General features: G+C 46.9%; 3 protein-coding genes across 9 annotated transcripts; 2 read left to right on the forward strand and 1 right to left on the reverse strand.

Annotated features, from left to right (window-relative positions):
- The first annotated feature begins 224 nt into the window (after nucleotides 1-224).
- ZDHHC4 (zDHHC palmitoyltransferase 4) lies at nucleotides 225-9,238 on the forward strand. Of its 2 annotated transcripts, XM_075058862.1 has the most exons (7): nucleotides 225-599; nucleotides 833-963; nucleotides 3,342-3,415; nucleotides 5,096-5,274; nucleotides 5,363-5,488; nucleotides 6,140-6,384; nucleotides 7,474-9,238. In XM_075058862.1, exons 2-7 carry the CDS (start codon nucleotides 841-843, stop codon nucleotides 7,756-7,758), a joined length of 1,032 nt encoding a protein of 343 aa, XP_074914963.1. In that variant the 5' UTR covers nucleotides 225-599; nucleotides 833-840; the 3' UTR covers nucleotides 7,759-9,238. The 2 variants fall into 2 exon arrangements, with proteins under 2 accessions (XP_074914963.1, XP_074914964.1); XM_075058863.1 differs by lacking the exon at nucleotides 7,474-9,238 and adding an exon at nucleotides 6,921-7,467 and having other exon boundaries at nucleotides 225-963.
- Nucleotides 9,239-9,388: 150 nt separating this feature from the next.
- Nucleotides 9,389-19,000, reverse strand: E4F1 (E4F transcription factor 1). Of its 4 annotated transcripts, none has more exons than XM_075058860.1 (14): nucleotides 18,728-18,988; nucleotides 18,100-18,251; nucleotides 17,864-17,963; nucleotides 17,318-17,457; nucleotides 16,915-17,035; nucleotides 16,477-16,629; nucleotides 15,981-16,147; nucleotides 15,211-15,438; nucleotides 14,784-14,889; nucleotides 14,042-14,259; nucleotides 13,470-13,668; nucleotides 12,078-12,238; nucleotides 11,195-11,257; nucleotides 9,389-10,509 (listed from the first exon to the last, which is right to left on the reverse strand). In XM_075058860.1, exons 1-14 carry the CDS (start codon nucleotides 18,882-18,884, stop codon nucleotides 10,162-10,164), a joined length of 2,313 nt encoding a protein of 770 aa, XP_074914961.1. In that variant the 5' UTR covers nucleotides 18,885-18,988; the 3' UTR covers nucleotides 9,389-10,161. The 4 variants fall into 4 exon arrangements, with proteins under 4 accessions (XP_074914961.1, XP_074914959.1, XP_074914958.1 ...); XM_075058858.1 differs by having other exon boundaries at nucleotides 17,252-17,457; nucleotides 17,864-17,960; nucleotides 18,728-18,986; XM_075058857.1 differs by having other exon boundaries at nucleotides 17,252-17,457; nucleotides 18,728-18,985.
- A 392-nt stretch (nucleotides 19,001-19,392) lies between these two features.
- On the forward strand, nucleotides 19,393-25,956 carry PGP (phosphoglycolate phosphatase). 3 transcript variants are annotated; one of them, XR_012654594.1, is made up of 3 exons: nucleotides 19,393-20,025; nucleotides 20,384-20,805; nucleotides 25,828-25,956. XR_012654594.1 is itself a non-coding variant. In XM_075058960.1 (2 exons), exons 1-2 carry the CDS (start codon nucleotides 19,401-19,403, stop codon nucleotides 20,707-20,709), a joined length of 951 nt encoding a protein of 316 aa, XP_074915061.1. In that variant the 5' UTR covers nucleotides 19,393-19,400; the 3' UTR covers nucleotides 20,710-22,764. The 3 variants fall into 3 exon arrangements, 1 of the variants encoding a protein (XP_074915061.1); XR_012654595.1 differs by lacking the exon at nucleotides 25,828-25,956 and adding an exon at nucleotides 24,271-24,386; XM_075058960.1 differs by lacking the exon at nucleotides 25,828-25,956 and having other exon boundaries at nucleotides 20,384-22,764.
- The last annotated feature ends 313 nt before the right edge of the window (nucleotides 25,957-26,269 follow it).

A 26,269-nucleotide genomic window follows, 5' to 3' on the forward strand; every position in this document is an offset into this window, starting at 1 on the left:
GAAACGGACCTTCCGAAGAGCTCGGGGCAGAGCGGGTCAGCCGGCCTGCTCTACCCGGTCCCCGGGGCCGGCCGCTGTGGATGGGGATCCCCTGCCGGGATTAGGACGGGGCCGGCCCGGGGACAACCCCCGCTTCCGGGTGGCACCGGGCCTCTGCCGCCGCCGATCCCCGAGCGGCCCGGGGCGGGCGCTCGGCGATCGATTAGCCGGCCTCGAGGGAGGGGCGGGCGGGAGCGGAGCCGGGGGACCCGCCGCCGCCGGCGGTGTCTGAGGGGAGCGCGGTCCCCGTTGTCCCCCCGCCGGGGCCAGCGCCTTCCCGCCCGGCCCGCTGTTCCCTCGGGGCTGGGGACCGTCGCCCTCGACGCCCCGACTGTGTCCCCTCGGGTTCCTGCCTGCCCGGGGGGTTCGGAGGCCGTAGGCCCCTGCCCCGGCGCCTTCACCGGCCTCCCCGGGGCCGGTCCTCGGTCCAGCCGTCGGTTCCCGGGGTCGGGCAGGGCGCCGGGACCGGCGTCGTCCCCCGTTGCAGGCAGCGCACAGGCAGCCGCTGCGGCCCGGAGCCCCGAGGCCTGGCAGAGGCCCAGCCTCTCCATCCCCTGTCAGTGAGTCTGAGGGCGCCGGGCCCGACAGACAGACCGACAGACAGACAGACACCATGGACACCAGCCCTGTGCTCTCCTGGAGGGGTCGGGGTGGGCTGGCTGGACTCGGGGCCGCTTCACTCCTCCGTTTGAGGGATGTGGTGAAGGGTGTGAAGCGTGGCGAGGCCCGGGCGCTGCTGCAGGCCTGAGCTGGCGCCGAGGGGCACTAATAAGCGGCTTCTGTTACGTTGCAGGGCTCAGGATGGACTTTCTGACACTCTTCTTGATTTACTTGTGTTTTGTTCTCACTGCTATTGCTCTACTCTGCATCTGCACGGGAAGGAAGGAGAGTTGCCTCGCAAGAAGCATCAATGGTGCAAGCCAGGTAAAGAACCGAGCTTTCAGAACGATGATCATCTTCCGTTCTGGTGGCCTGCCCTAGTTTGTCATGCTAAAATTAGCATATTTCTCCTCCATAAAAACGCTCATATATGTGGTTAGAGTGATGATACGGCGTATTCCGTATTTCATCCTATTTTGACAACTGCTTTCAGGCAAGCTCTCATTGGGATTGGAAATAGAAATATGCTTCCTTTCGGCTGATGAAATCCCGCCCAAGCAGGGAGTAAAAAACCATTTGCGTCTTACAGCTCCTGTTCCTGCGTCTGCCGGTCTGGCCAGCTGCAGTCACCGCAGGGTAATAGTAAGGACGGAGCTTCTCGCGATGCTACAAGTACCTTGTTCAGTGACACCGTAACACGTCAGCTTTGAGAAATTAAATAATAATGAGGCCCCAAGTATTTGCAATTTTATGGTATTTGCTGCTGTCATTAAGAGGAATAAGGTGGGAGGAGGTTTGAGGATTAGAACAGGGAGAGAATTGTAACTGGTGGCAAATATTTTAGGGGAATTTCTTTAATGTGAGTCTGTAATAATGATGCAGGCTGTTGTTTCTTAAGAAAGAGGGAGGGATGAAGAGCTTTAGAAGAGGATTAAGAATTGGCATTTTATTGTAAAAAACAGGGAATGAATTGAAAAGGCACTAGCTTATTTTTCTGTCTGTTGGGCTGTGTCTGAATGAAGAAGGAAAAAAAGGTGTAGCATTCTTGGAAAGGATAAGAGAATTATCATTTAAATTGTAAATAGTATTTAATGCTGTTTACATGAGTCTGTTTAGACTTTAATTTTTATTACTAGTAGTATACTTTCTTTTTATTTTGCTTTATAGGCACACAGATCACTGCAGCGAAATTTATTGTTTTCCCACATTTCTTAATAGCTGCTTCTATGAAACGTGTAACGATTAGCAGTTAAAATACTGCTGTGATAGAAAGTCACTGTCTGGAGAAATGTAATAGATACTTGTATATGTGAAATAAATATAGGTAATCCTAAATAGTTTCTCTAGACGCTGTATTTTAAATTCATTTCTGACTGTAATTAATGAAGCCTGTAAGCCTAGAAGTTTGTTGAAATTGTTTGACTGCACTCCTGTAGGACCCTTTAAAGTATTCATTGTGAGCAATACGAAGTAATTAACTTGCACAGAGCACAGCTGTTTCTAGCTCTGTGGCAAGTCAGCTTCCACCCCCCAGCTTGTTTTCCTTGCTGCCAGCCGTTCAGTTGTGCGGGATGGTTATATGCATTGTATAAGTCTTCTCATTCCCTCCTACTTTCATCATCACTACAAGGAGAAACCATATTTGTAAAAGCCTTTTGCTTTGGTGTAAGGAATGGCTGAAATACAGGGGATTGCTGTACTGTATGTGGGGGAACAATGGATACTGAATGTAATGTTAGACTGTACTAACACACGTACAGGTAATTTAAATTTGAATTTTGCAATTGCATGCAGGTTGCTTTTCTGTCTAGCTATGTTTCCTATTGCAGTACACAGCCTCTTTTTAAAAAGACTTGTCACTTGAACCGCTGATAAGAGGCATACCAGTTAAAATAAAAATATTTAACATCTCATCTCTACATATGCTTTTTGCCTTCTGGTCTTTCACACCTGAGACAAGAAGCTCTCACTGCATATTTTCTTTCCCTGTCAGCTAGAAATAGGCTCAGCTGCTCTAATTCCTCCACCACTGATGGAGCAGCATGTTGCTATAGAGATCTGTCATCTTCTCAACAGCAGAGTCAAACAATTCCGCAGTCACAGACTATTGCTGAGGATTTCACTGAATGAAGACAGGCAGTTTTCTTCTTCATTGTGTCTAGCCGTTTTTGAAACGGTAGTTAGATAGACGTGGAGTTATCAGACTGGATCATAGCTGTAGCTGAAGAAACTGGATGTTTTGGTTTTGGTGGTGTTTGGTTTTTGGTTAGTTTGTGAGGTTTCTTCCTTTTTCTGGAGGATAGGAGGCTTTATCCCTTTGCTTATCTCCGCTTGCATCTGTCAGATGTCCTGATGAAGCATATTGTAGTTTGGAAATTGCTCAGTTCTATCCCTTGCTTAACCAGTTACCCAGTCTACAACCCGATATAAGCTGCTTATAACTTTCACACATTAACCCAGATACATTTGTTTGTGCCTGTGGGGCTCCTGAGAATATAGAACCTCACTCCCATTTTGAAAACCCCAGCAGCATGCCTGCCTATATTCTTAGGAGCTCAGATACCCCTGAAAATGAGCTTCCTCCCCAATGACATGGCTGCAGATATATGACTGAGGGATTAGGTGACTTGTGTTTTTATTTGAACTTTCTACACGGCAGAAGCGATGTGCAATTCAGATAACAGTATTTTCATTTGCTTCAGGTATTGTCATTTGTAATCCCCACACGGCTCCAGAGAGTGACACAGAAGGCACTTCACAGGCTCTTCCACACAAGGTATTGCACTTTTTTTTTATGCTTTTGACATTATTTTTTACTAGTATTTCTGGTTACTATAGATGACCTCCTGCCACCATCAGAGCTTTCAGTATTATCCTTAGATATTCTCTCTTCATTAGGGGTGCTTGTCAGGGATTACAGATTGCCTTTAAGGTTTGCCACACTGTTGTCTTTCTGTTCCTTGCTTATTGCTGGGAAGATGGTACCCTGAAATATTTGAACATACTGACAAATAAAGATTATGTGGCTCAGTAGCTTCCAGTGTGACTAACAGATGTTGGTCACGCTGGTGGGAGACTGCATCCACGTGAGAATTACAACAGACTCTCTGGCAGCTGCAGAATGAGTTTAGACAGAGCTAGCGATCCCCGTCCTCTCCCTCAAATCCCATTAGTCTTAGTCCAGCAGCTTGGATGTCCAGGAGGCTCAAGGGGAAGCTGCACAGCTGCCAGTGTGCAGTCTGCTGTATTAAGGTGAATTTTGTAGTGTCCCGTAAACTTCGGTGCTTTAGGATCTGCTTTGGGAACAATTTAAATACTTTTCCTCTGGGGGCAGCAACTCCAGTATGACAGACACTTCATGTGTTGTATACAGCTGCTGAATGTGTGCTGCAGTTGTTTTGTTGCCTGCTGTGCGGATTCTCTGCTGTTAACACAGCCCAAGAGAGAGTGGTTACACTGTCAAATGTGCAGTCAGCAGCAGAGCAATTATCTGATGAGCCTAGTGTAGTTGTCATTGCTAGACTGTGCTGTGCACTGGAGGCACTTGATACTCCATGCACACCCTTCAACTACGTCACCTCATTCAAGCAAGAGATTTTTCAGTTCATGCAGAAGTCCAGTGTGGCACAGCACTTGAGGGTATCTTCTTGTAGGCCTGCAGTTGAGAGGACACTCCACAGGATCCTGCTGGATTACACACAGAAATGGTGTAGGAGAGAGCAGTAGAGGAGAGCTTGTCTGCAACAGACTTCCCGCTGTAGTAAAATAAACATCACTAGTTACTTAAAACTTGTAACAGAAGTCCAGCAAACTGATGTATAATGCAGAGAACTGCAGTAAGTGAACATTGCTCTCCTAATGTGTGGCTTATGTGAGCATCTGTTTGCCAGGCTGCTGAAAGTTGTTGCTCAGTATGATGCATCCCAAACAAACCTGCCTGCCAAACAGTTGTGCAGCTTGCCTTGCAGAAGCTGTAGTCTCCTGACAGGTTGGAACTAGTGTTTGCCATTGCTAACCTCCTGCCACGCTAATTTCATAGCAGCTGCTTATATTATTACAGGTTTTTTAAGATTACCTTTAACTGGGATTTTCTTTGCTTTCAGAGCAGCATACAGCAAATGTATTCTGGCAGAATGTTTCATGGCCTATTGCTGTGGCATATTTTGTCAGCACTAAGGGTGCTTTGTACTTGACTACTGTTGGAAAAAAAAATGCAAAGGACATGACAAAATGGAAGTGAATTTAGCTGGCATATTTAAAGGAGTGTATGTGGGAAGAAGAGAAGGAGAAGCCACTGGATGGAGAAAACACTATTAATATGCAATCCATGCTGGCCTGAAAACCTAAAAGAGGTGTCTCCTTGCATTTGGAAAGTCTTTGCTGATCACCTCTGAGTGTACTTGACCTGTTAATCAGGATGCTGAGTATTAAATAGACTGTCCCCTTTCTGTTACAGAAGCTGTTTGTTTGTTGTCCTGCATGTAGCCTTGCAAGCTGCAGTGTATGGGGAATACACATGGGAAGTGTTTGTTTACTGCTGGGAGCTGCAGTTCCACCTCCTCCTCCTGCTGCTGCCCTACCTGCTGCTGGCTGGGAACATGGGCTGTTTCATTCTCTGCTCCCAGGCCAATCCGGGTAAGCTCATGCTGATTGTGAGCTGCAGCTGTTTGAAAAGATGGTACAAACACCATTACTTTTACTGTTTTTCTTGTTTCTTTTGCAGGTATAATAACAAAATCAAATCATGCATCATTGGTTAAGATTTATGTATATGATGGTGTATTATTTCAGAAAGGCATTGTGTGTCCTACGTGCAACATGGAGAAGCCAGCCAGATCAAAACATTGCAGTAAGAATCTTAACTTCCTTGATAAGCATAACAGTAATACTTTCCTAAATTAATTCTCCATCAATAACTGCAGTTCAGACTACATCTGTTCTGTTACCCAGCTTGATGCACCCAGGGCTGGTTTGTTTTACTGGGGTCCCAGATTACAGCTGCCCTTCCATGGAACTGTTTTGCTGCTCTTTCATCTCACAGAAATTACCAGTTCTGAGGGTATCATTTGGGGTCAGGTACAGGCAAGCTTTTGAGCATCTAGAAGTTAAATGAAAAATTATCTCCTGTCAAGACCTGAGTTCAGGATATTATGTTTCTCTTGCAGAATTTGCTGTTATCATCTAAAACAAAGCTGGGAGCTGCAATTTCTACCTTTCATAGGCTTTGCTAGGGAGTACTGTCAGAGAAACCAAAGTCTTTGAGCTGCAGTTTTGGTGAATAAAAGAGGAAATGAGATACATGTTTTTGTTTTTAGTATTGGGGTTTTTTTATGATAGGCAATTGAAATGAATGTATTTGCTTAAAAAGCTATCAGCTAAATCATGACCATAATTCTCAAGATTTTTTCAGATGAAAAACTGTCCTGATCTGTGCAAAAATAAAATTGATTATTTAAAAAACAAATAACTGAACTGTCTTTTGTCATTCACTTCTCATCAGGTTTCTGCAGTATATGTGTACATCGTTTTGATCACCACTGTGTGTGGGTCAACAACTGCATTGGTGCCTTCAATGCAAAGTATTTCTTCCTTTACCTCTTCACACTGACTGCCATGGCTGCAACCGTTGCAATCATCACCGCAGCATTTCTCATCCAAGTGGTGCTGCTGTCAAATATGATGCATGGGAGTTACATTGATGACCAAGGACAAGAGCGTGCTGTTGAGATTCTCTTCCTCATTCAGGTAAGTTTATGCTGTCTGGTTTATTAGCTTATAAAAAGGCTTATGTCAGTCTTTACTTTCAGGAATCTTGTAAGTCCATCTGTTCTCACAGGCAGGATGTGGACAGACTGCAATTTTTTACCAACTTTACACAGCTAATTAAGTTTAGAAAACTGCTGTTGCAGGATACTTTAAAAATAAGGGATTTTTCTCACAGCACTTCATTCCACTCTCCCGTTCTTTGGATTTCTGTCTCCAGGCTGCTTTCACTCAGCAGATCTGGTTCATAAAGAATGACTTTACATTCCAATGACCGTCTACTGTAGTAACGTTTAGGAAACAGTTGACAATCCTTGAGATACCTTCACAGAGATGTTAAAGCAGGACCTTACTACCTTGGAATTTAGATACTTGAATATTTTCTCTCACATACAAGCAAAGGGTGACTTTGAGTCTCTCTAGCACTTGAGCCATTTGCATTTCAATCCCCTCATCCCTTTCTGTAGTATGGCAATGAGGTTTTAAGTAGAAAATGCTTTATCCTTTCCTCATCCTAGACAACAAATGTTTCAGCCTTGGACTCTTACAAAGGGATCTTGGTCAGGAAATGTTTGCTCATGTTTGAGCAGTACCATTACCACTCCCCAGTATTGGAATTTAACTCAGAGAAGAGCTGCTTCAACTGTATCATGTCAGCAAAACCTGAAGTTGTACCAGATTGTAGCCTCTTCATTTGGCAGTTTGTTTTCAGATGATCTGCATTAATGATTTTAATTAAAAAACAAAACAAAACAAAACCAGCAAAACCCCAATATGAAATACAAACATTCAGAGAGAGATGGGTGTAGAAAATCTCTCGCATATTAGCAAGGCTTGTGAGGAAATACATTTCTGGAAATCTCTATGCTCTACTCAAAGATTCAGTCACAGGGATGGACTGTCACTGAGCTGGATGGATGGAGGGTAGGGCTGTGACCTTGTTTCTGGGGCTGCACAGTTATGTGCACATATGGATGTGCATTTCAGCTGGCATGTTGCCACAGTCACATGCCTCCATGTGATTTGATGCTCCCAACTTCTTAACTAAGTTATTATTTTCTTTCATTGCAGCACCTTTTCTTGACTTTTCCTAGGATTGTCTTCATGCTTGGTTTTGTCATTCTTCTCACACTTGTACTGGGTGCATACTGCTGTTTCAATCTATATTTGGCCTTAACCAACCAAACTTCCAATGAATGGTATAAATCCAGAAGACATGGGTGTTCCCACCATCTAGCATTGCAGCCTCATGACAGACGAGTTGTCTACAAAAACATTTACTCTAAAGGAATCTGGATGAATTTAAAGGAAATCTTTAAGCCTCCTACAGTGTTGGAAAGAAAGAAGAAAACGTGAAGATACTATTCTATGTCCATTTTTAAATTTTTTGTAAGACTTTATTTCAGCAGTGTGCTTTGAAGCCCCAGACAACTTCTGTGAACAGATTACTGTATGTCAATTAAGTAAGTGGAAACTGTTTTCACAAAGCCGACCAGTCTTCCAAAAAACTAGAGTTCTTCCAAGTTTGTCTGTAACACTACTCGTACCAGTTGTGACAGTGGCCTGTTAGTCTTTTCAGACACAATGACAGTACAGAAGCAAGCTGGACTAGAGTTAGGTTCACTTAAGGAACACATACACAAGGAACTTTTTTTATGGTTACTGTTTTGTACGCTGCATAATATATACCACTGTATATTAGGCAAACTGAGTTCCTAAGTTACTTTGGTATGTCTTAAGTAGGTCTTCCTGCAGGAGACTTTACAGGAATCTAGCAATGTCACACTTGTGGAAGTGGCACTTATTTGTCAATTATTCACATTTTTTTCCCCTGAAGGAAAAGAGTAACTCACAGCTGACTGCAGTATTCTGATTAACGATGCCAAAGCAGAGCACTATTTAAGAGACCACTTGGTGAGATCTCCGAGTTTAAGCTCAGTCTTCTGTTTCCCTGTTAGAGGACCAGTAGTGAATTTGCTGGTATGGAGAGGGAAGTTTGGTCCATCTTACTAAAATGAATCTTTTTCTTTGTGTGTGCACTTGCAAGGTAAGAGCTAACAAAGAGCTGCTATGAACTTTGAGGAAGCATCATCTTTTTTATCTTTGTTTTGCAAATTATTAACCCATTTCCATTAACAATAAGTACAATAGGTTGCATATATGTAGCTGAAAAACCCCATGATTACTGGCAGAATCTTAACCTGGAGAAACCATGTTCTACTGCAGATTCGTAGTAGTATGGAGCACCTTAATTTCAGAAAGGAAACTACTACAAGTGCTACTTCTCCTTACCTGCTAAGTCTCTCTCTTGATACCTATTTTCAGCTCATTCAAATTAAGATACCATTTCAGGCTTAAAGTCATGAAAATGGTGGACTTCTGGACAGAATTTCAGCATCCTGAAAAGGGTATCAGAAATTTGATACTGAGCTTTGGACATACAGGTCCTGGCAGATTAGACTTAATCCTTCTGGTGTTTCTCATCTTTATTGCATTGTTCGATATACCTGCTCACAGCAGGAGGCTCAACCACGTCTTAGGCGTTTCTTAGTATTTTGGGCATTTTGCAGCAGGGGAAGTTACAGTTGCTGAAGCTGTTTCTAGGGCTGCCCACCTGCAATCACTGAACAGGCCACTTCAAAAGCACGAATTCTTCTTCCACCTCTGTACAGGGATTCTCTAGGTGAACACTGAAAGGCAATTTATCGGTGTCCCTCAAGAAAACCCTCTGCCTTAACAGCAGAGGACAAAAGTATACTTGCAGCTATGCAAGCGGCCTTCTGAAATCCTTCCAACTTAGGATCACTTCAAAGATCTCCAAAGCATAGCGGTACTGGCTGACTTTTAGAGGCTTGTGCTGGCTCTGGGAAAACCAGCATGTTTGACTCACCCAGCGGTGAGGGTTTCTTTAAGCACTATGTTACGTGGCCCTGTTCTCTTCTCAGAAATTCTTCTGAGTGATAATAGAGCAGAAATTGGAAAAATATAGTAAGAACTTTAAATTACTTTATTTTTAAAAATGTATTTATTTACATGCCGCATCTGTACAATATGCAATTAAAAATCCGTATATGGTTTAAAAAAAAAAAAAAATCATATACAGTATGGCTTTACATACCAACAGACTAGCTCTCAGAGTAGCCTGTCTGGCATTGCAAGGGTACAATGATGCATTCTTTCATAGACCAGTATATAAGGCTATTTGTCCAGGATATAAAATAAAAGAAAAGAAAAATACTGCAGTACCATGCCTTAGGAGGACTAAAGTAGTGAGGTTAAAGGCATGAAAGTTTTTGAGCGGTGGTGAATGCACACCGAAACTCCTTAGGTTTGGTTTTCTTGGTTTGTTTAAATGCATACTATTAAGGTACTCTCTTAAAGAGACCCTATGTATTTGCTTCACTTTCTGAATCCTTTTAAATACCAGAACACTACTGTCCTGTGGTCAGAGGTAAATGCTTTGCAAAGGATCTTCCTTTATTTGAGGCAGCTGTACAAAACGCCAAGACTGTCAAATACGGCCTATCAGTCACTTCCACAGTATAACCATGCAGAGGTTTTAAACTACTGTTATTTCCATTTTAAACAGAAAACATCATGGGGCTGTACCATCCTGTTAAGCCACTTACCTATAGAAGCATTCTCTCCCTTGCTTTCTGAACAATTATAATGGCAAACTTAGGACTGATCAAATTCCCCAAATAGGAGAAAAATAGTAAGTTTTACATTTAACATCTGTCACTAGCTGCATGCTGTTCATTACATAATCACAGTCTGGACTTCCACCTCCTCCTCCTCGGAGGCAATCACAAACTCTCCTGCATGTTCCATTATTTCAATATCCTCAGATGCCACCATCGTCACCGTTGCTTCTTCGGTCTCGATGCTACCCTCCGTAGTCAGCACTGCTCCTTCTCCGATGGCGGAAGCCAGCGTCATAGCGACCTGCTCTGTGAGGCTTTCGGGGGTGGCAATGGTGATGGTGTCCGCAGCATCTGTGGTTACTTCAGAGTTTTCTGCCACGGTGACATTCTGTACAATGATCTGGTGACCAGAGTTTGCTTGATTTACTATTTGTTGCACAACCTTCATAATGTGGCTGTCAACCTACATGAAGAGAACAGAGGCCATGTTATTTCTTGGTGTATTGTACTCTGTTAGAAGTACAGACAGTTATCATCACCATAAACAGTGCTTGATGACCAGCAGGGCAGTATAACAACCAGCATTTAATTCAAATTTCCTCCAGCTGTTCACTGAAGTTCTCATCGCCCCGAGAACAGCAGACTCTTAGAACATGTCACACCTCATGTCGCTGAAGATATTTTCACCAGCGGGGTGCTTCCTACAAAAAGTCAAACTACTATTTATAGAAAAATCTTAACGATGCATGCCCAGACATTTAAACTGACCAAATGCAATTCAGGAGCCTAGCCAGCCTCTGACTTCGCAGCAACCATTTTTTCTGGCATTCAGGAATGCCTTAAGAGGATCATTTCCCCAAGGCTGAAGAGTAACTGTACAATTCTACTCAGCTGGCAACTGTGCTCTCATGTATGAAGCCACACCAAGTCACTGGCCGCCATCACTGAGAGGATCTGGGGTTAAGAGAGCCTGGTCAAACACAGTATGACCAGTACTATGTTCTTATACAGACAGGTCTGCAGATCTACAGAGGTAGGTAAATTAATTATTTGAAGTTGAGTTTATTTAGCATGACTTTCAGACACTAAAAGTGATTCATTTAATCTACAGCGAGTCCTCAAAATAATAGTTTATGCATCTGCTTTACCTCATGTCTTGTTCCCTCAATTATTTCAGTAGCTTCGCTGGTCTCAATGTCTTCTGTAGCAGTCTTGAAAGACAAAATATGATGATTTCCTTTTTAGATTATTACAAAAAAATCTTTTATTACCAAGATACAAGGCACTAAGATCACTTAATAAAGTCTTTCTGTTCCCCCCATGATGCAGTAGCTACTCTAAAGACAACTCCTCCCTGAAATTACCTCCAAATCCCATTATCAAGAGCTACTTAAAAGTAACGCAAAGTGCTCACAAATAACTGAAAGAGAACATCCTCTCTCAGCAGGAGTCAGCCAACTGGCAGATTTTTCTCCTATTGGAGAAAAACTATGGCAGCACTAAATGGACTCAATAAATGAACTGTGTTATTCTGCACGGCTGAGTACTGGTTCTTTGTCACAAAGGGGAAGAAAGCAAAATGTGTAATTCATTGCTTCTGGCAGCCACAGCCAGTTAAAAACAACAGAGATTATTTTGGACAAAATAAGCTAAATAGAAATGCGAGAAAAGAGTAGGTAAAAGTTGAGGGAAAGCTGAAGCAATTTTGTGAGGACATAAAATCTCATCTAGTCAGAAGTTCTCAGTCTCAGCCTTCTGAGGAACTACTGTCAGTCTTCCCTGCATTCTCATTTTCCTGCCTACATTACACATAGGACTTCAGAAGGGTGGTAAAATAGGCTCCAGGTGCTCTCCTTCTGAACAAGATTAATCCTACTTATTCCTAGGGTCATGCAGGCAGGCGTAGCGTTAGCTAGATCCTATTGTACCTTCTCCCAAAAGCCTAGATGAGGAACATGCACGACTGCAGTTTTTACTGACAAAATACCGTGCTAAGTTCAGAATGAGAAGGCTGTTTGCCCCACTTCTTACCTCAATGATGTATTCCTGAGTGTCCGCCACCACTGAAGAAAACTCTACCAAAACAGTGTGAGGATCTTCAGAAATGACTGTTGCAGCTAAATTGTCAGCTGACTGACTTTCCTCAGACATGATCACTTCTTCCACCTCTTTCAAAGCAAGGAGGCAGCCACCTGAATGGTATTCCAAAAATGCCAGAAAAACATTTCTCATAACCATCCCAAATACAGGAGTGCCTGGAAAACACTACGCAGCACAAACAAGACCCCTTTAACAGGATGCAGCTGACAAGCGACCAGCAGTCAGACAACAGTCATCCCACCACAACCAGCCAAGTAATGGCTTAGAAGAGGCCTGTGTGACACCAGACAACAGAACCGAGCCTCCAGCAGAGCAACTGTCCAGTGCAATTTCAAAAAATACATAACTAAATTCAGATGCATAAAACCACACAGGGTTTCAAAAGCCATACGTGAAGAACATACAGTAAGATTTTTGGTGTATTTTAAGTCATGTATCTTTTCTGCTTATGCACTGCATTTCAGTATCTACCTAGGAAACTTTTTTTTTCCTACAGTAAACTTGCATCATCATCACTACCTGAAAAAGTTTGAAAATCCGTGCTTAGGAGCTAAAGGAGCAGCAGTTCCGGTGCAACTAATCCGATCAAACAAGATTATCTGCGAGAACTTAACTCTACTTAAGACGTTTTCCTCACAGAACATCCACATTTTGTGTTTTTACAGGATTTCATAAAACACCCAAATTAGTATGAATTTAATGCCAAAAAAAAAAAAATTGGCAAGTTTAACCACAACAGTATGTGCCACATCCTAAGTTTTACAGTCCCCTCACCTCTTCCCCCACACAGAAATCAAATCAAGCGCTCTCTGGCATTACTTTGCGAAAACTTTAATTTTCTCCCTTTTTGTGTATAGCCTTGGAACAGAACCACTTCACAGTTCGGGGTAGACTCTTGCACGGTATAGGGTCTGTCTTCCCCACTTAGGGCAGTGCCGACGCTGCAGAGACCACTTAAACCAGAGTTTGGAGCAGAAAGCCCACAGCACTCCTGCAGTTAGATTCTTAATGCAAATTCTGGTTTGGTTATTTTTATTTAGATGATCTAGATTTTACATTAGAACTGTTTTATGGCTGTTCATTCAGCATCATTTTTGGTCAGAAAGATCACAATAGAAATATTCATTAATGTAGATGAAAAAAATACAATGCATCTCCTTCTGATGCAACTGAGATGCAGATGAACAAATGGCCTTGGACACAGATTGTTAGATCCACTCTAAAAAACCATTACCATTCAGCCAAAAAGCAGCTTGTCCAAACCCAATCCTGGAACACCACACATGCCCCGCACCCCTACGCAGACAAGCTTTGCCACCTCACCTTTGGTTTTTAAGTGCCTGTTGAGAGTGCCGTGCTCTGCAAACCCTCGCCCGCACTTGTAACACTTAAAAGGCTTTTCCCCCGTGTGATGGCGGATGTGGCGGACCAGCGAGCCCTTTTCCCGAAAGCCCCGACTGCAGTACTGGCAGACATAAGGCTTATCCTCTAAATGTGTACGGAAATGAACTTGCTGGGCATTCTGTACAAAGAGAGAAGCAAGAGAAGGGCAGCTGAAGGGAATGACAAACTCAAGCAAGCAGTATTTTAGCTTCCAGGGTAAAAGCCAACATCTTTGAGGACCTCTCATCTAAGAAACTATGAAGCCTTGTTTTTATTATTATTACGTAATTTTTTCCGCACACAAAGGAACAGTTTCTTCACAAATGTGAAGGTTTTATTGAGACTGTCCCTCTTTTCCCCACTAAAACAAAAGCTCCTTCTGAAGCTTCAGATCATGTCAGAGGCAGGTGAGCTGGCATTTGTTCCTTCAGGAGCAAAGCCTCCTAACTTCTCCCAATCCCTGGCTCTGGAAGGGAAAATCTGAATGCAAGCCTGTTGTCAGGGAGACGCACCTTTGTCTTGTACCGCTTGCCACACTTTGGACAGGAATACGGCCGCTCATCAGAATGCACTCTTCGATGCCCCTTCACATGTGCAATGGTCTTGTAGAGCTTGCCACACTCTCCACAGCGGAAGCGCCGTTCATTCACATGCACTTCTTGATGCTTTTTTAGCAGATAGCCCTTTGTGAACTCTTTGCCACACTCCTCACACTTAAAAGGCTTGTAATCTAGAGAGAGAGAGGGAGAACACAAGGTTGATACAGGACAACCAGCAGCAGGAAGTATCTAGTTCATGCTGTAATAAAATTCTTAGGAAAAAAATTAACCTGGAGAAGGAGGGAAATTATATTTTCAACTGCATGTATGGGCTTTGTCTCATTCATAAGCAAATTCTGCTCAAATGTTGCTCTTACAGCCTTTGGTGCCTTTCAAGCAGCAGTTCCAGCCCATCAACCTGTTCTGCCATGCTAACCTTTTTACCGGCCTCTTCACAAAATTCTACTTTCAAGGATGCAGTGCAGGCCCTGAAACATGGAAACTTCTTTTTTTAAAAAAATTTTTCTTTTACCCTCTTTGGTTGAGGTCTAGAAAAGTCAACCTTTTTGTATTAATGTATTAAGCATCAGTTGATTTTGCATGGCTAACGGCCATGTAAAGGCAAGGAATTTGAAACAAAGCAAGCTGTACTGTGCTTAAGGTCATAGTAAGACATGGCACATTTTAGACACCAGCGTAAGCAGTAGAACTTTACCTAAATGACCTTTGATGTGTATTTCAAGGGAAGTCACTTCACTGAAGGCTTCATTACAGTGAGGGCAAACGTAACTTTTGTACCCATTTGTTCTTTCTGCATCTGTCTATTGGAAAGAAAATGGTACAACATTAATATTTTTTGTACTAGTGTGTACAGTAAGTATCACTAACCAAATTCCAAATTAAATACTCCAGCTTTGACAAGAAAGAGATCTATATTGCTAACAGGAGACAGCGAGCGTACTAACAATACACTTAAAGCATACGTGAAAAACATAACTGTAAAAATTGACACAAAGACCCAGGCACAGGGAGAGATGCACTGAGGATAGCATGAGGGGTGGTGAGGCTGACAGTGCTGTCCACAACCAAGTGCAGGCAAGGAAGATTAAAAAATTAAATCTATTTATGGAATACAAACATACCAACTCCACTTGTTCTACTTCAACACACTGTTCCTCACACAGCTCCTCTTCTGCTTCCACTGCTTCATTTTCTATTTCTTCTGTAGCAGCCACAGCAGGCTCATCTGGCTTTTGCATTTCCTCCATAGCGACTCTCTCTATCACAATACCCGAATTCCTCATGGCCTGCCTCAGCAGATTCTCACTGTTCACTTCCCCCTCACACGGCAGCTCCTCAGGATGCGATTGCTGAAGGAATAAACAGCCCAGTAAGTGGTACAGCAAATAACACCGTTAGCCCTTTTTTTTTTTTTTCAGCAACATTGCTACTATGACCGTCGGTCTTCCTAGGGTGTCTAATGCTGCGATACAGGGTTGAAAGATCAACTGGGGACTGGGGAGGAAGATGAGGTGAATCTGTACTCTGAAAACATATAGTCCAAGGGATGATAAGCTTTTGCTCCTACCACAGAGTCTCATAGCAGGGAATGGTCAACAAAAGCACCCTTTCACCTTCTATATCATCCGGTACATGGTGGTGAACCCTACACATCCCCCTGTATGCTATACACATGTTGCTAAGCCTCAGCCGCAGCAGCAGATGGCCAGACAAGGTCAGGGCAGAGTTTGCCGTCTATGTTCTCAGATGAAAGAGAAGCTAATTAACCATCTACTTCCACCACACAGAGTTATTCTGAGCACCTAAGAAAATTTTGCTCATGAGGTGAAATACTTCAAAATACTTCTTTGCATAAAACACAAGAAGGGTGTTTAAGAGAAGTGACACTCACATCTTGGTCCAGGGATTTTGCATCTACAACAGGAAGTTCCTGCATTTGGACATGGACTTCATGAAGAACGTTGCCTTTTGCATCTGTCACGAGATGAATGACGGGTGAGGTCTCGATGGATTCACTCGCTATTGATGAAACCGTGTCCGTGTTTGAACTACAAGATCCTTCAAGAAAAGCAGCACAATTAATCACTTGGCGTACTGCCACCCCTCACCAATTTGCTGTGCCCTACACAAAATGTGTCTCAGAATATGAGGTGCCTGTTAAAGCCACCTTTGAACCAGATTCGCAAACATTCTTCACAGCCAACAGCTGGCTACATGCACTTCAGGTTAATAGTTTAGCTCTGTAAATTACTTTTTCCTGTATAAAAAATATAAACTGAATACCACAGAAATACTTTTTTCATAACTGAGAAAGAATTTATAGTTCATGTGCCGGGAGCATGCTTGGTTTTATCAGACGCAAGGCAGGTATTGACAGCATCACTGACCTGTTGGCAAATCATCTTTATTGACTACTATTTCTTTGTTCATGTTGAAGCGGATTTTTTCAGTGCAAGGTGTCAGAGATTTCAGGTGCCGAGTCAAAGCTCCAGATTCCCGGAAGCTTTTCCCACATTTTTTGCATTTGTAAGGTCTTTCATCTGGAAACAACAAGAATCGAAACAACAGTATTAAACTAACGACAGCCAGTATTCGCTCTATGCAACAGACTGCTAGAACGACGCTTTCAGCTTTCTACAGCGAGCAGACTGTGCTTATCCCAAGACCTTGTGTTGCCTCCCAGCACCCCAAACATCGGGGAGCTCCACGGTCTTGGCTCAGCAGAAGATGGAAAGCAGCAATAAATTCCACTGGAAGGTAAGCTGGATAATCACACAAAGCACACTCCAGCAACAAGGAACTCTTATTTTGGAGAACTGTCTTACCAGTGTGACGCCGATGGTGTCGAATGAGAGACCCTTTTGTCCTGAAGGAGGTTCCACAGAGTTTACATTCATAGTCCTTTCTGCTGCTGTGCGTGATCATGTGAGCTTTGAGGATGCTTGCCTAGGGAAGGAATTTCATTTTAGAAGATGCTCCACATGGTTACAGATTTTACATTTCAGCTGTAAAGAACAACAACACTCCTTCTGAAAGCAGAACTTCCCTTCTGAATGTGTAGCACGCAGTAGAGAAGCACACTGTTATCGAGTCTTGAGATGTCTTGGTTAACAGCTAGCCTAAATAACTCTCTAACCCAAACACAGTAGAAGTGACGCTTACTGTTTTAAACGTCTTCTGGCATAATTCACATACATATCGCCCTTCTTTGTTAATCAGCAGCTTAACCTTTATCAGTTCTGTGGCAATGTCCTGCTCCTGATCTTCAGGGTTGCCTTGCTCTTCAGTGACTTCGCCATCGACATGACCATTTGGGTTTTCAAAAACGTGGTCTCCTGCAACAATGACTTCTTTGATGTGCCCACTACCTGGGAAAAGGATATGAAGACAGTTACGTTCTTCACAGAAGACAGCTTTACACAACTAGAGCAATTTACTGTTTCAGCATTTCATGCCAAACGAAGGAGAAACGGTTACTCTAAACCTGGAATATGGGTCTTTGTAAAGTTCTCATCGCAGCATAAATATTAAAATGGACATTTCTCGAACAGAATTTTAAATCTGATTTGTATTAACGCGGAGGGAATTGCAAAGCTGGCCTAGGGATCTCTCTCTCACACCTTTGAGGTAACGCTCAGTCCCAGGTCCCAGTGCTCAGAAACACCAAGGTGTCATGTACCCAACTACGACACAAATCAAACAGAAGAGGACGCTGGACGAGTCAACAAATTCCTAACCCAGCAGGGGTATAAAGGCAAGCGTCTCGAAGCTCACCTACTATAGCAGATGCGTTGCTGATTTCCTCTGCTATTGAAGATGCTTCAACAACTATATGAGCAACAGTTATCGACTCCTCGACAGAAGGAACGACCTGCTGTAACAGATAACATTTTAGCAGAAAAGTTTTATTACCTTTAAAAACATTGCATTCTGTTCTCTCCCCTCCAACCCAACAGACCGTTGCATCCTAATTATTTTCAGCCACGGCTTGAGGAGAAGCCTGCTGTCACCTTTTGTACTTCTTGGTTGAGGAGACCTGCTGATGCAGCAGCGAGAGCTTCTGGAGCTCGCTGGCAGACCTTTTGTAATTTGTGTTGCACAAATTCTTCCAAGGAGGTGAACTCCGACTGGCAGCGGCCGCACTTATGCACGTCATCTTCATCTACAATTTAAAACGCAGTCATCGGTTTAGGAAAATCCAGCCCCTATTAACGAGCAGCGTTTACACCGAAAACTTTTGGGTTCTGCTTGTCCCGGTGAGCTCCGACGCCAGGAGAGAAGGGGCCCGGCGGCGGGGGCTGCCGAAGGGTGTTTTCGCTCCCGCAACGGTTTCTGGAGGGGAGCGGAGCGATCCCCACCACCCCCGGCCGGTCCCCGGGGCTCCGCTCTCGCAGCCCGGAGGAAGGACGGGGCGCAGAGGGGCAACCAGCCAGCCAGCCGCCTCCCCGACCCCCGCCAGCGGAACCGGCAGAGCCAGGACCCCACACACACACCCCTCACCCCAGGCGCCGGTTCCACCGGGCCGGGCCCCCTCAGGGGCCTCCGCGGGCCCCGCCGCCGCCCCCCCGGGCCCCGCTTTCCCCTCGGCTCCGGCCGGGGCCCTGTCGCGGCGGCACCGCCCGCCCCGCGCCCGGTTACCTTCCTCGCTGAAGGGCGCCGGGAGGCGGAGGAAGGCGGCGGGGCCGGCGGACGGCGCGGCGGGGTCGGAACCCGCGGCCGCCGCCCCCTCCCGCTCCTGGGCCCCGGCTGCCGTAAGCCCCGCCGGCCCCGCGCTCGTTGCCATCGCGGCCTCCATGTCGCAACGAGCCGCACCGCCAAGATGGCGGCTTTACGGCCGTGTCGTCATAACAACGGGCCGCGTGCCGCGGGACGGGCCGCCGCGGGGGAAGAGGGGGGGGGAGCTCGGCGGGGGAACGGAGCGGCGCGCGGCCGCGAGCGCCGTTGGTGCCCAGCCCTCGCGCCCCCCCCCCAGTGACCTCTGACCCCCGCGCCCGGACGGACCGGAGCCTAACGAGTTACCTAACGAGCCCCCGGGGCGGCCGGACGGCCCAATGGGTCGCGGAGCGCCTGGGGTGACCGCGCTCTCCTGGCCAATGGCGGCGCGCGGGGGGCGGGCCGGTGAGGCGGACGACCAATGAGAGCCGAGCGAGCCGGGCGCCGTCGGTGGCGCCGTGCGGAAAGGCGGGGAGAGGGCGGCGGGGTGGGCGGGGCGCGGCACGCCGCCGCCGCCCAATGAGGGGCGCGGGGCCGGGCCGCGGCGCGGCCAATGGGAGCGGCCGGGGAGGGCGGGGCGCGCGGCTGAGGCGCGGCGATGGCGGCCATGGCGGGCGGCGGACCGCGGCGGTGCCGGCGGTTGGAGGCCGAGGCGGCCCGCGCCGTGCTGGGCGCCGCCGACACGCTGCTCTTCGACTGCGACGGCGTGCTGTGGCGGGGAGAAGCGGCGGTGGGCGGCGCGGCGGCGGCCTTGGGCCGGTTGGCGGCGGCGGGCAAACGCCTCTGCTACGTGACCAACAACAGCAGCCGGACGCGCGCGGCCTACACCGAGAAACTGCGGCGGCTGGGCTTCCCCCCCGCCGAGCCCCGGCACGTCTTCGGCTCGGCCTACTGCGCCGCCCGCTACCTCCGCCAGGCCCTGCCGCTCGGCGCCGCCGCCTACGTGCTGGGCAGCCCCGCGCTGGCCGCCGAGCTGGAGGCCGTCGGTGTCCCGCACCTGGGGCCCGGCCCCGCCGCCCTGCCCGGTCCCGCGCCCGCCGACTGGGCCCAGGCGCCGCTCGATCCCGCCGTCCGCGCCGTCCTGGTGGGTTTCGACGAGCACTTCAGCTACGCCAAGCTCTGCCAGGCCCTGCGATACCTCCTGCGGGGCGGCCCCGACTGCCTCCTCGTCGGCACCAACCGCGACCACCGCCTCCCGCTCGAGGGCGGCACCGCCATCCCCGGTGCGCGGGGCTGGGAGGGGGACACCGGGGGTGGGGGGCGGCCGGTGCCTCGTCTGCCGCCCGGCGGGCGCGGGGAGGTGGCCCCGGCCCGTTCAGAGCTGCCCGTGGTGAGTCCTGGGGCGTCTGGGCCTCCTCCTCCTTGCAGTCCCCCGAAAGAGGGAGAATCCTTGTTGATCCTGTAGTCGGGGAGTAGCGGTTCCTTTTTGATCTCGATGTGGGACAGCATTCCTGCCTCCTGGCGCTGACCTGTTCCTCTGCCTGTCCCATCTGAAGCTGCGCCGTGCGGTTTTGCACCAGCCCCTGTGGGCGAGAGTCTTCTGCAGTCTCTAATCAGTGATTTTTTCTCTTCTTTCCCTAGGGACTGGCTGCCTGGTAAAAGCAGTGGAGACGGCAGCCCAGCGCGAGGCGTTCATCGTAGGAAAGCCCAACCGGTACATGTTTGATTGTGTGGTGAGCGAGTTCAACATCGATCCCGCTCGTACCATCATGGTGGGAGATCGGCTGGACACAGACATCCTCATGGGCAACAGCTGCGGGCTCACCACCCTGCTGACGCTTACCGGGGTCACCACGCTGGACGAAGTGAAGGGCCACCAGGAGAGCGACTGTCCCGCCAGGCAGAGCCTGGTTCCCGATTACTATGTCGATAGCATAGCCGACCTTCTCCCAGCACTGGGGGATTAATAGAGCAAAATGCTTGCAGCCTCTGCAGCGCTACCCGAGGAGGGCCCCTGTTAATCACCCTGTGGCAGTAACGTACTCGCTAGGATACCACCCAGAGTTAGTAACCCTTAGCTTTTTAACCTTCCTGTCCTCTCAATACGATGTTGTTTACATCTCAGTCTTTAAATGCACTTTGAAACGAAGAGGGCATTACGGTGTCACCCAAGTCTTGGTGGCTTGGGTTTTGGGGTTTTTTTAAATTATAAGCAACACATCTATCCAAATGTTTGTGATACTTGATGTCACGTTGTCCTCTAGACTGAGTTGAGGAAAGTAGAGCTGGTTGATCTGAGGAAAAGAACCCAACGTCTTGCGGTGTGTCCTCGCCTGGACAGGCTGTGGCTCAGTCTGGTTTATTCAGGGAAATGACTCTTGGAGTGTGTAGTAACTTAGCAGCTGTGTTTGGAAATGCTTGCGGTGGCTGGCAGAATTAGTGTTTGGCTTTAGACGGAGTCCCCCTTCGCCCCCCCCCCCCTTTTTTTCCGGATGGGGTCCTGTTTAGTAGTACAGCCTGCTGCAAGCGCGACATCCAGTCGCAGAAACTGAAATCCGTCTCCTTTATTTGACCATTGCAAATTGCACTTGTGATGCAGATTAGGATGATTCCACTCACAAAATAGAAACGGTGTCTTCTGTATACTGTATTTGTCCAAGCGTTGGATGTATGTGTAAAGTACATGTACATACAAGAACTACCCTGATCCTAAATATATATCAGAATATATTTAAATTATAAATTTAAGTATAGTATATGATAATATATCTTGTTTCCCAGAAGGGAGGATAAGAGGAATGTACTTCACTGATCACAGTAGATTTAATTCTCCTAAGCTTTTGCATTTGATAATGCAGAAAGTCTGTATCCACATAGGACTGTCCTTCACTACTGCTGCTTCCCAGAAATAACTGGATCAATTAGTACCGAGTTAGTTCTTGTGCTTCCCTCAGCATCAAAATAGCCGCTTACTTTGGCTTTAGCTGCAGAATCTGAATTGACACTCAGTCCGCAGGGGATGGATGCAGTACACAGTACGGCTTTCCACCAAAATAATCCTGTGAGAGTACTGGCTGTGTGTGACGATGGCACGTGCTTCCTTTAAATAGCTGGGGTTAATAATATCTTCCATGTGTGTCTGGTAAGGGGGCCTGGCACCAGTTGCTTGTCTGAAGAGGAGTGCTTGCTTGCTCAGGTGATGATTTCATTGTGATCTCGAGGCGGGTTTGGGTGATGCACAGCTCAGGCTATGGGGTAGGTTTTTATGCTGGTTAAATCGAAGGCCACAGCTGAAAGCTTTTGCATTACAGAATTAAGTGAAAAATTATATATGCAAATAACATGCTTTTATTCCATAGATTCCACTATCGGTAGTTAAATTTGAACACTGGCCTTCCTTCATCTCCCACTGTTCAGCTGGATAGCTCTAGCAGTGTGTCGACGCCATTTCCTTCCACTCGGACACTTGAAACGAGTAGACTTGCCACACTGTCTGTACAGCAATAACCGTGCAGTTCATACTGTCTTTTGGTGTTACCAGATTAGCTGCTCTTGTAAACGGGTGTTCGTTTGTAACTCAGAGTTGTGTAAGGAAGCGTGGATAATCTCTTCCCTGTTCCTGTCTCCAGCTGGAGGGCTGTGACTGTGTAGAGTCACAGAGAAATACTTACAGATAGAACTTCCACTTTATCTGGGTAACGTGGAAATGGACATTATGGATTTACTGGGGGTAGGGTCTGACTTAGCAATGTGTTCTTTGATTCAGTTCCTGTATCTGGTGCTTATAATTTCAGAATATGTCAAGTCAAGTAGTAAACGCCAGGAGAGGCATTCAGCCTTGTTCAAGCAGCGCACTGTCCCTGCCAAGTACTCTTCACTGTACAAGGGAACCATTACCTCGATTCACGTATGCTGAGATGTACTGGCGAAGGTGTCAATCGTGCTTCAAAACTCTGTATCAACTTCCAAACGGTTTTTAAGCCTCTACTTGAATTCACATTAAACTTACAAACCTGCTTTCCCCTGGCGTTGTCTTATTTCATAGTCTTCTCTGGGAGCTTTGCTGCAGCTGTACTGTGTGGACGTTTCTGGAGTTAGGCATGCAGTTTGTGTTTATCATCTTTACTCCTCACATGCAGTATCAGGGAAAGAAATCCAAATCCTGGAGTGTATTTCTTTGGTTCAGGTCCCAGAGCTGTCTGGGGCTCTTAGCGTGGGCTGGGATTTGCCTCTTTGAGTAAGAGTACAGCACAGAGCAGAATGCAATAATCCTTTCACAAACAATGTTTTATAGAGGGTTTTGCTTCGTTCCTGTGCCACATATTGGGCAGGGTATAAATTAAAGTGAGAAAGTGTCTGCTGTGTGGCTGTTAAAATCTCGGGGGAGAGAACACCCTGCGTGCGTGTCGCAGCTTGTTTTTCAAATTTCTTGAGCTAAGCTGTGCTGCAGCAGAAGCCAGCTAGCAGGCTATTCTGTGAGGAGCGCTGCCTGCTCTCCAGTGTCTGTTTGCAGAAGCAGAACTGGTGGGTTGGCCGTTTCAACATGGTTCCTGTTCTCGTCAGAGCTGCAGCACAGGACGCTGCGGACTTGCCTTCTCGGTTTTGCTGTTTTAAAGCAGTGACTGTGATGGTGGTTTGACTCTCGCTGGCTGCAGCCTTCAGGTGTGTATTTGTCCAGAGTTTGAGTTCACGTCCCACAGAAGCAGCGTGCTGGGATGAGATGGTGATCTTCTAGCGAAATAGCTCATGTTTGACTTGCAGAAGGAAAGAGGCTGAGTGGGGAGAGGGATTGCTAGTACTTTGATGATGAGAAATTCCAGGATGAACTGCCCTCTTGGCTGAGTTTGATCAGTCCTGGGCCGTGCTTGATGGGAAAATGTCTGAAAGCTGTATTTTCCCTTGATAGACACCATGTGAAGGAATTCTCTTGAGCTTTTCCTTGCCTCCATTCACTTGGTTACGTCTGGCTGGCAGGTCTCAAAAACACAAAGCTCTCTCGGGGGCACCTGGACTGCTGAGAAAAACCACGGTCTGGCGACCTGGGAACACTGTTCCCTGTGGGGTGTTTCTCATCACGGGACACGGGTGTTGGCATGAGCGCAGCTCAGGTTATGGCGATGACTTTGTAGCAGAGATCCTTTTTCCTGGGGTCTGAATGAAGCGAGGTCCGTAGGTGGAACACAAGCGTGTCTGTGCAGCCAAGGCTTGCAGGGCAGCAGTCTGCAGGATAAACAGTTGGCTGCAGCCCACAGAGCTCAGGCAGCACAAAGTTCACGTTGAAATGTAGAAATAACTGATGACAAGGGCAGGCTGCCACTTTTCTCTATTCATTGTGTCTCTTAATGAGACTTACCCGGTCCTGCTATTAGGGCCTGCCAGCAGGGAGGACTGACACAAAGCCCCCGATTGTCATCTACCTGCCCCCCGCCAGCCGGCTCACAAGGTGAGCAGGAAGAGCGGTTTTATGCACTGACAGCATCGCTCGGCAGCCCTGGGTTTTACCTCCCTTTCCCTTCTCCTCTCCCCAGGTGGCAGCTCTACAGTTTCACCCTCCCTGTAGATCTGAGTTGAGGAACTCCTGGCTGGGAAGCCCTTTGGCCGTGACGGACACGTATTTACATTTCGTGGATGCACGCTTAGGTTTCCCAGGCGTGCCTGGAGTTGGGGATGATGCACAGTCTGTGTGTTGTCAGAAGGCAGAGCTGCAGGAGCGAGCTCCTCATCTGAAGTGGAGGATGGAGGGTAGGACTGGCACCGGCGATGCTGTCTCTGCAGTGAGTATCCCTGGTCCCTCAGGTGTCATAGAGTCCCTCCTCTGTGCTTGCTTGATTCCTCTTTGGAAGGGGCTGCACTCCTGCCGTTCCCGTGGGTCCTGGTAAGATTTTGTTCATCCCCAACCTCAGCACCCCTCAGTTCAGCTCCTTGTAAGGCAGCTGACTCTGTCACCTGGACTGAGTGGCATATGCCCGGACTTACACGGCATAAACCAGTCATGTAACAAGGCAGGTCAGGTTAGAGGTGCCAAAGAACCCCTGCTTGCGTGCTGCAGAGCTGCTTGGGATGCGTGTGCACGTGTGAACTGCGGCCTGCCGAGGGACAGGAGTCACTGGATTTCTTTATTTGCACCTTTCCCACCCAAGGGAGTTTTGTTAGCTATAGAAAACTTGCCCATTACTGTAGGGCTTGGGCTCTATTGCGTTTGAATTGAGAAGCTTTCAGCTTTAACTTCATTAAGACTCGCTGCTTTTCTGGTGGAATATATCTGGAAGTTACCTATTACAGAAAAAGATCAGTAACTGACCCAGAGGCTTGAAGAGCCCCTTCCTTGTGCGGCTGTAGCAAATCTAACCATGGGCATTTATTGAATTTCTTTATGTGCTTTAGAGGATTGAGAAACAGATTAGATTTCTTAAGTGTGGGCTGTACAGTTGAGATTATTGAAAGTGCATTCTTTCTGGTTTGTAAAAATAATTTTATGTGCCATTAAGTTAAATTTAATTGTTTCAATATAAGAATTAAAGTAAGTTTTAGTAGAGCCACTAGAAGTGCCACATGACTACCAAGCTTTTTTTGCTTCAAGTAACAGCTTGGTCTGCATGGAGAACAACTTATCAGGAAAATAAAAAACCACGAAATACATGTTGGGGCAAGGAAGCAGGATCGCTCCGCATGGGGTCTGTTTTGAATGCTGATGGTTCTCCTGGGCATTTCTGCTATAAAGCAAAATAATTTAATTTGTTGCTAAATCGCAGCAGCAGCAGCCCCTGTTTGTGGAAAGCTTCCTGCTGCAGCCATTCCTCAGTGGGTCTGCAGCATTTGCGTGCTTCCCTGGCTGCAGGAGGAAAGTGCTCGACTGTGGGAGTGCTGGTTACCAGGATGTTGGATCTGAAACTCCAGCACTGTGGGATAAAAGCAACATTATTCCGGGGCTGCTGCGATGTTCTGGCAGTTCTGCACTCAAACACCAGCAGTTTGCACGATTATTTGAGTCACGAGCGGGAAGTACATTTCATGGTGAAGAAGAATAACCAGCAGAAGGGTTGATCTTCACTCCTGTTCTTTCCTTTTTTTGCCTTGGTTCCCAGGACAGGAGGACCGCAGCACACTTCACAGCTCCATCCAGGACGTTCTGGATCATCTTGTCCGTTGCCTTGTTTTTTGCAGTAGTTGGCATCAGCGTCGTGGGGGTTCTCAGCTTCTCCCCCAGCTCTGCCCAGGTAAGGGATCCCGATCGAGGCAGGAAGCCACCTCCTGCCCGCAGCCCTTATTTTTGTTAGAAACACTTGTTGGGAGAGATGAATGAGCTGGGATCAGGGCTGGGTTTGGGCGATTCCCGTCTCTGGAAGATGCAGGCAGCCTGCAGGCAGAAGGGCAGGAGGGTGCTGGCAGCGCTGCAGGCAGCGAGCTGAGCAGCGCCTGTCTCACCCCTGCAACGCGCCTGCCAGAAACCGTTGCTTAAATTAGAGGAACTTCAGCGCATTGCTGGTAAATATAGCCACAAGCTGGTATTTTGCTAAGCAGGCACGT

Source organism: Buteo buteo, chromosome 27 (genome assembly GCF_964188355.1).
Source record: "Buteo buteo chromosome 27, bButBut1.hap1.1, whole genome shotgun sequence".
Classification (NCBI taxonomy): domain Eukaryota; kingdom Metazoa; phylum Chordata; class Aves; order Accipitriformes; family Accipitridae; genus Buteo; species Buteo buteo.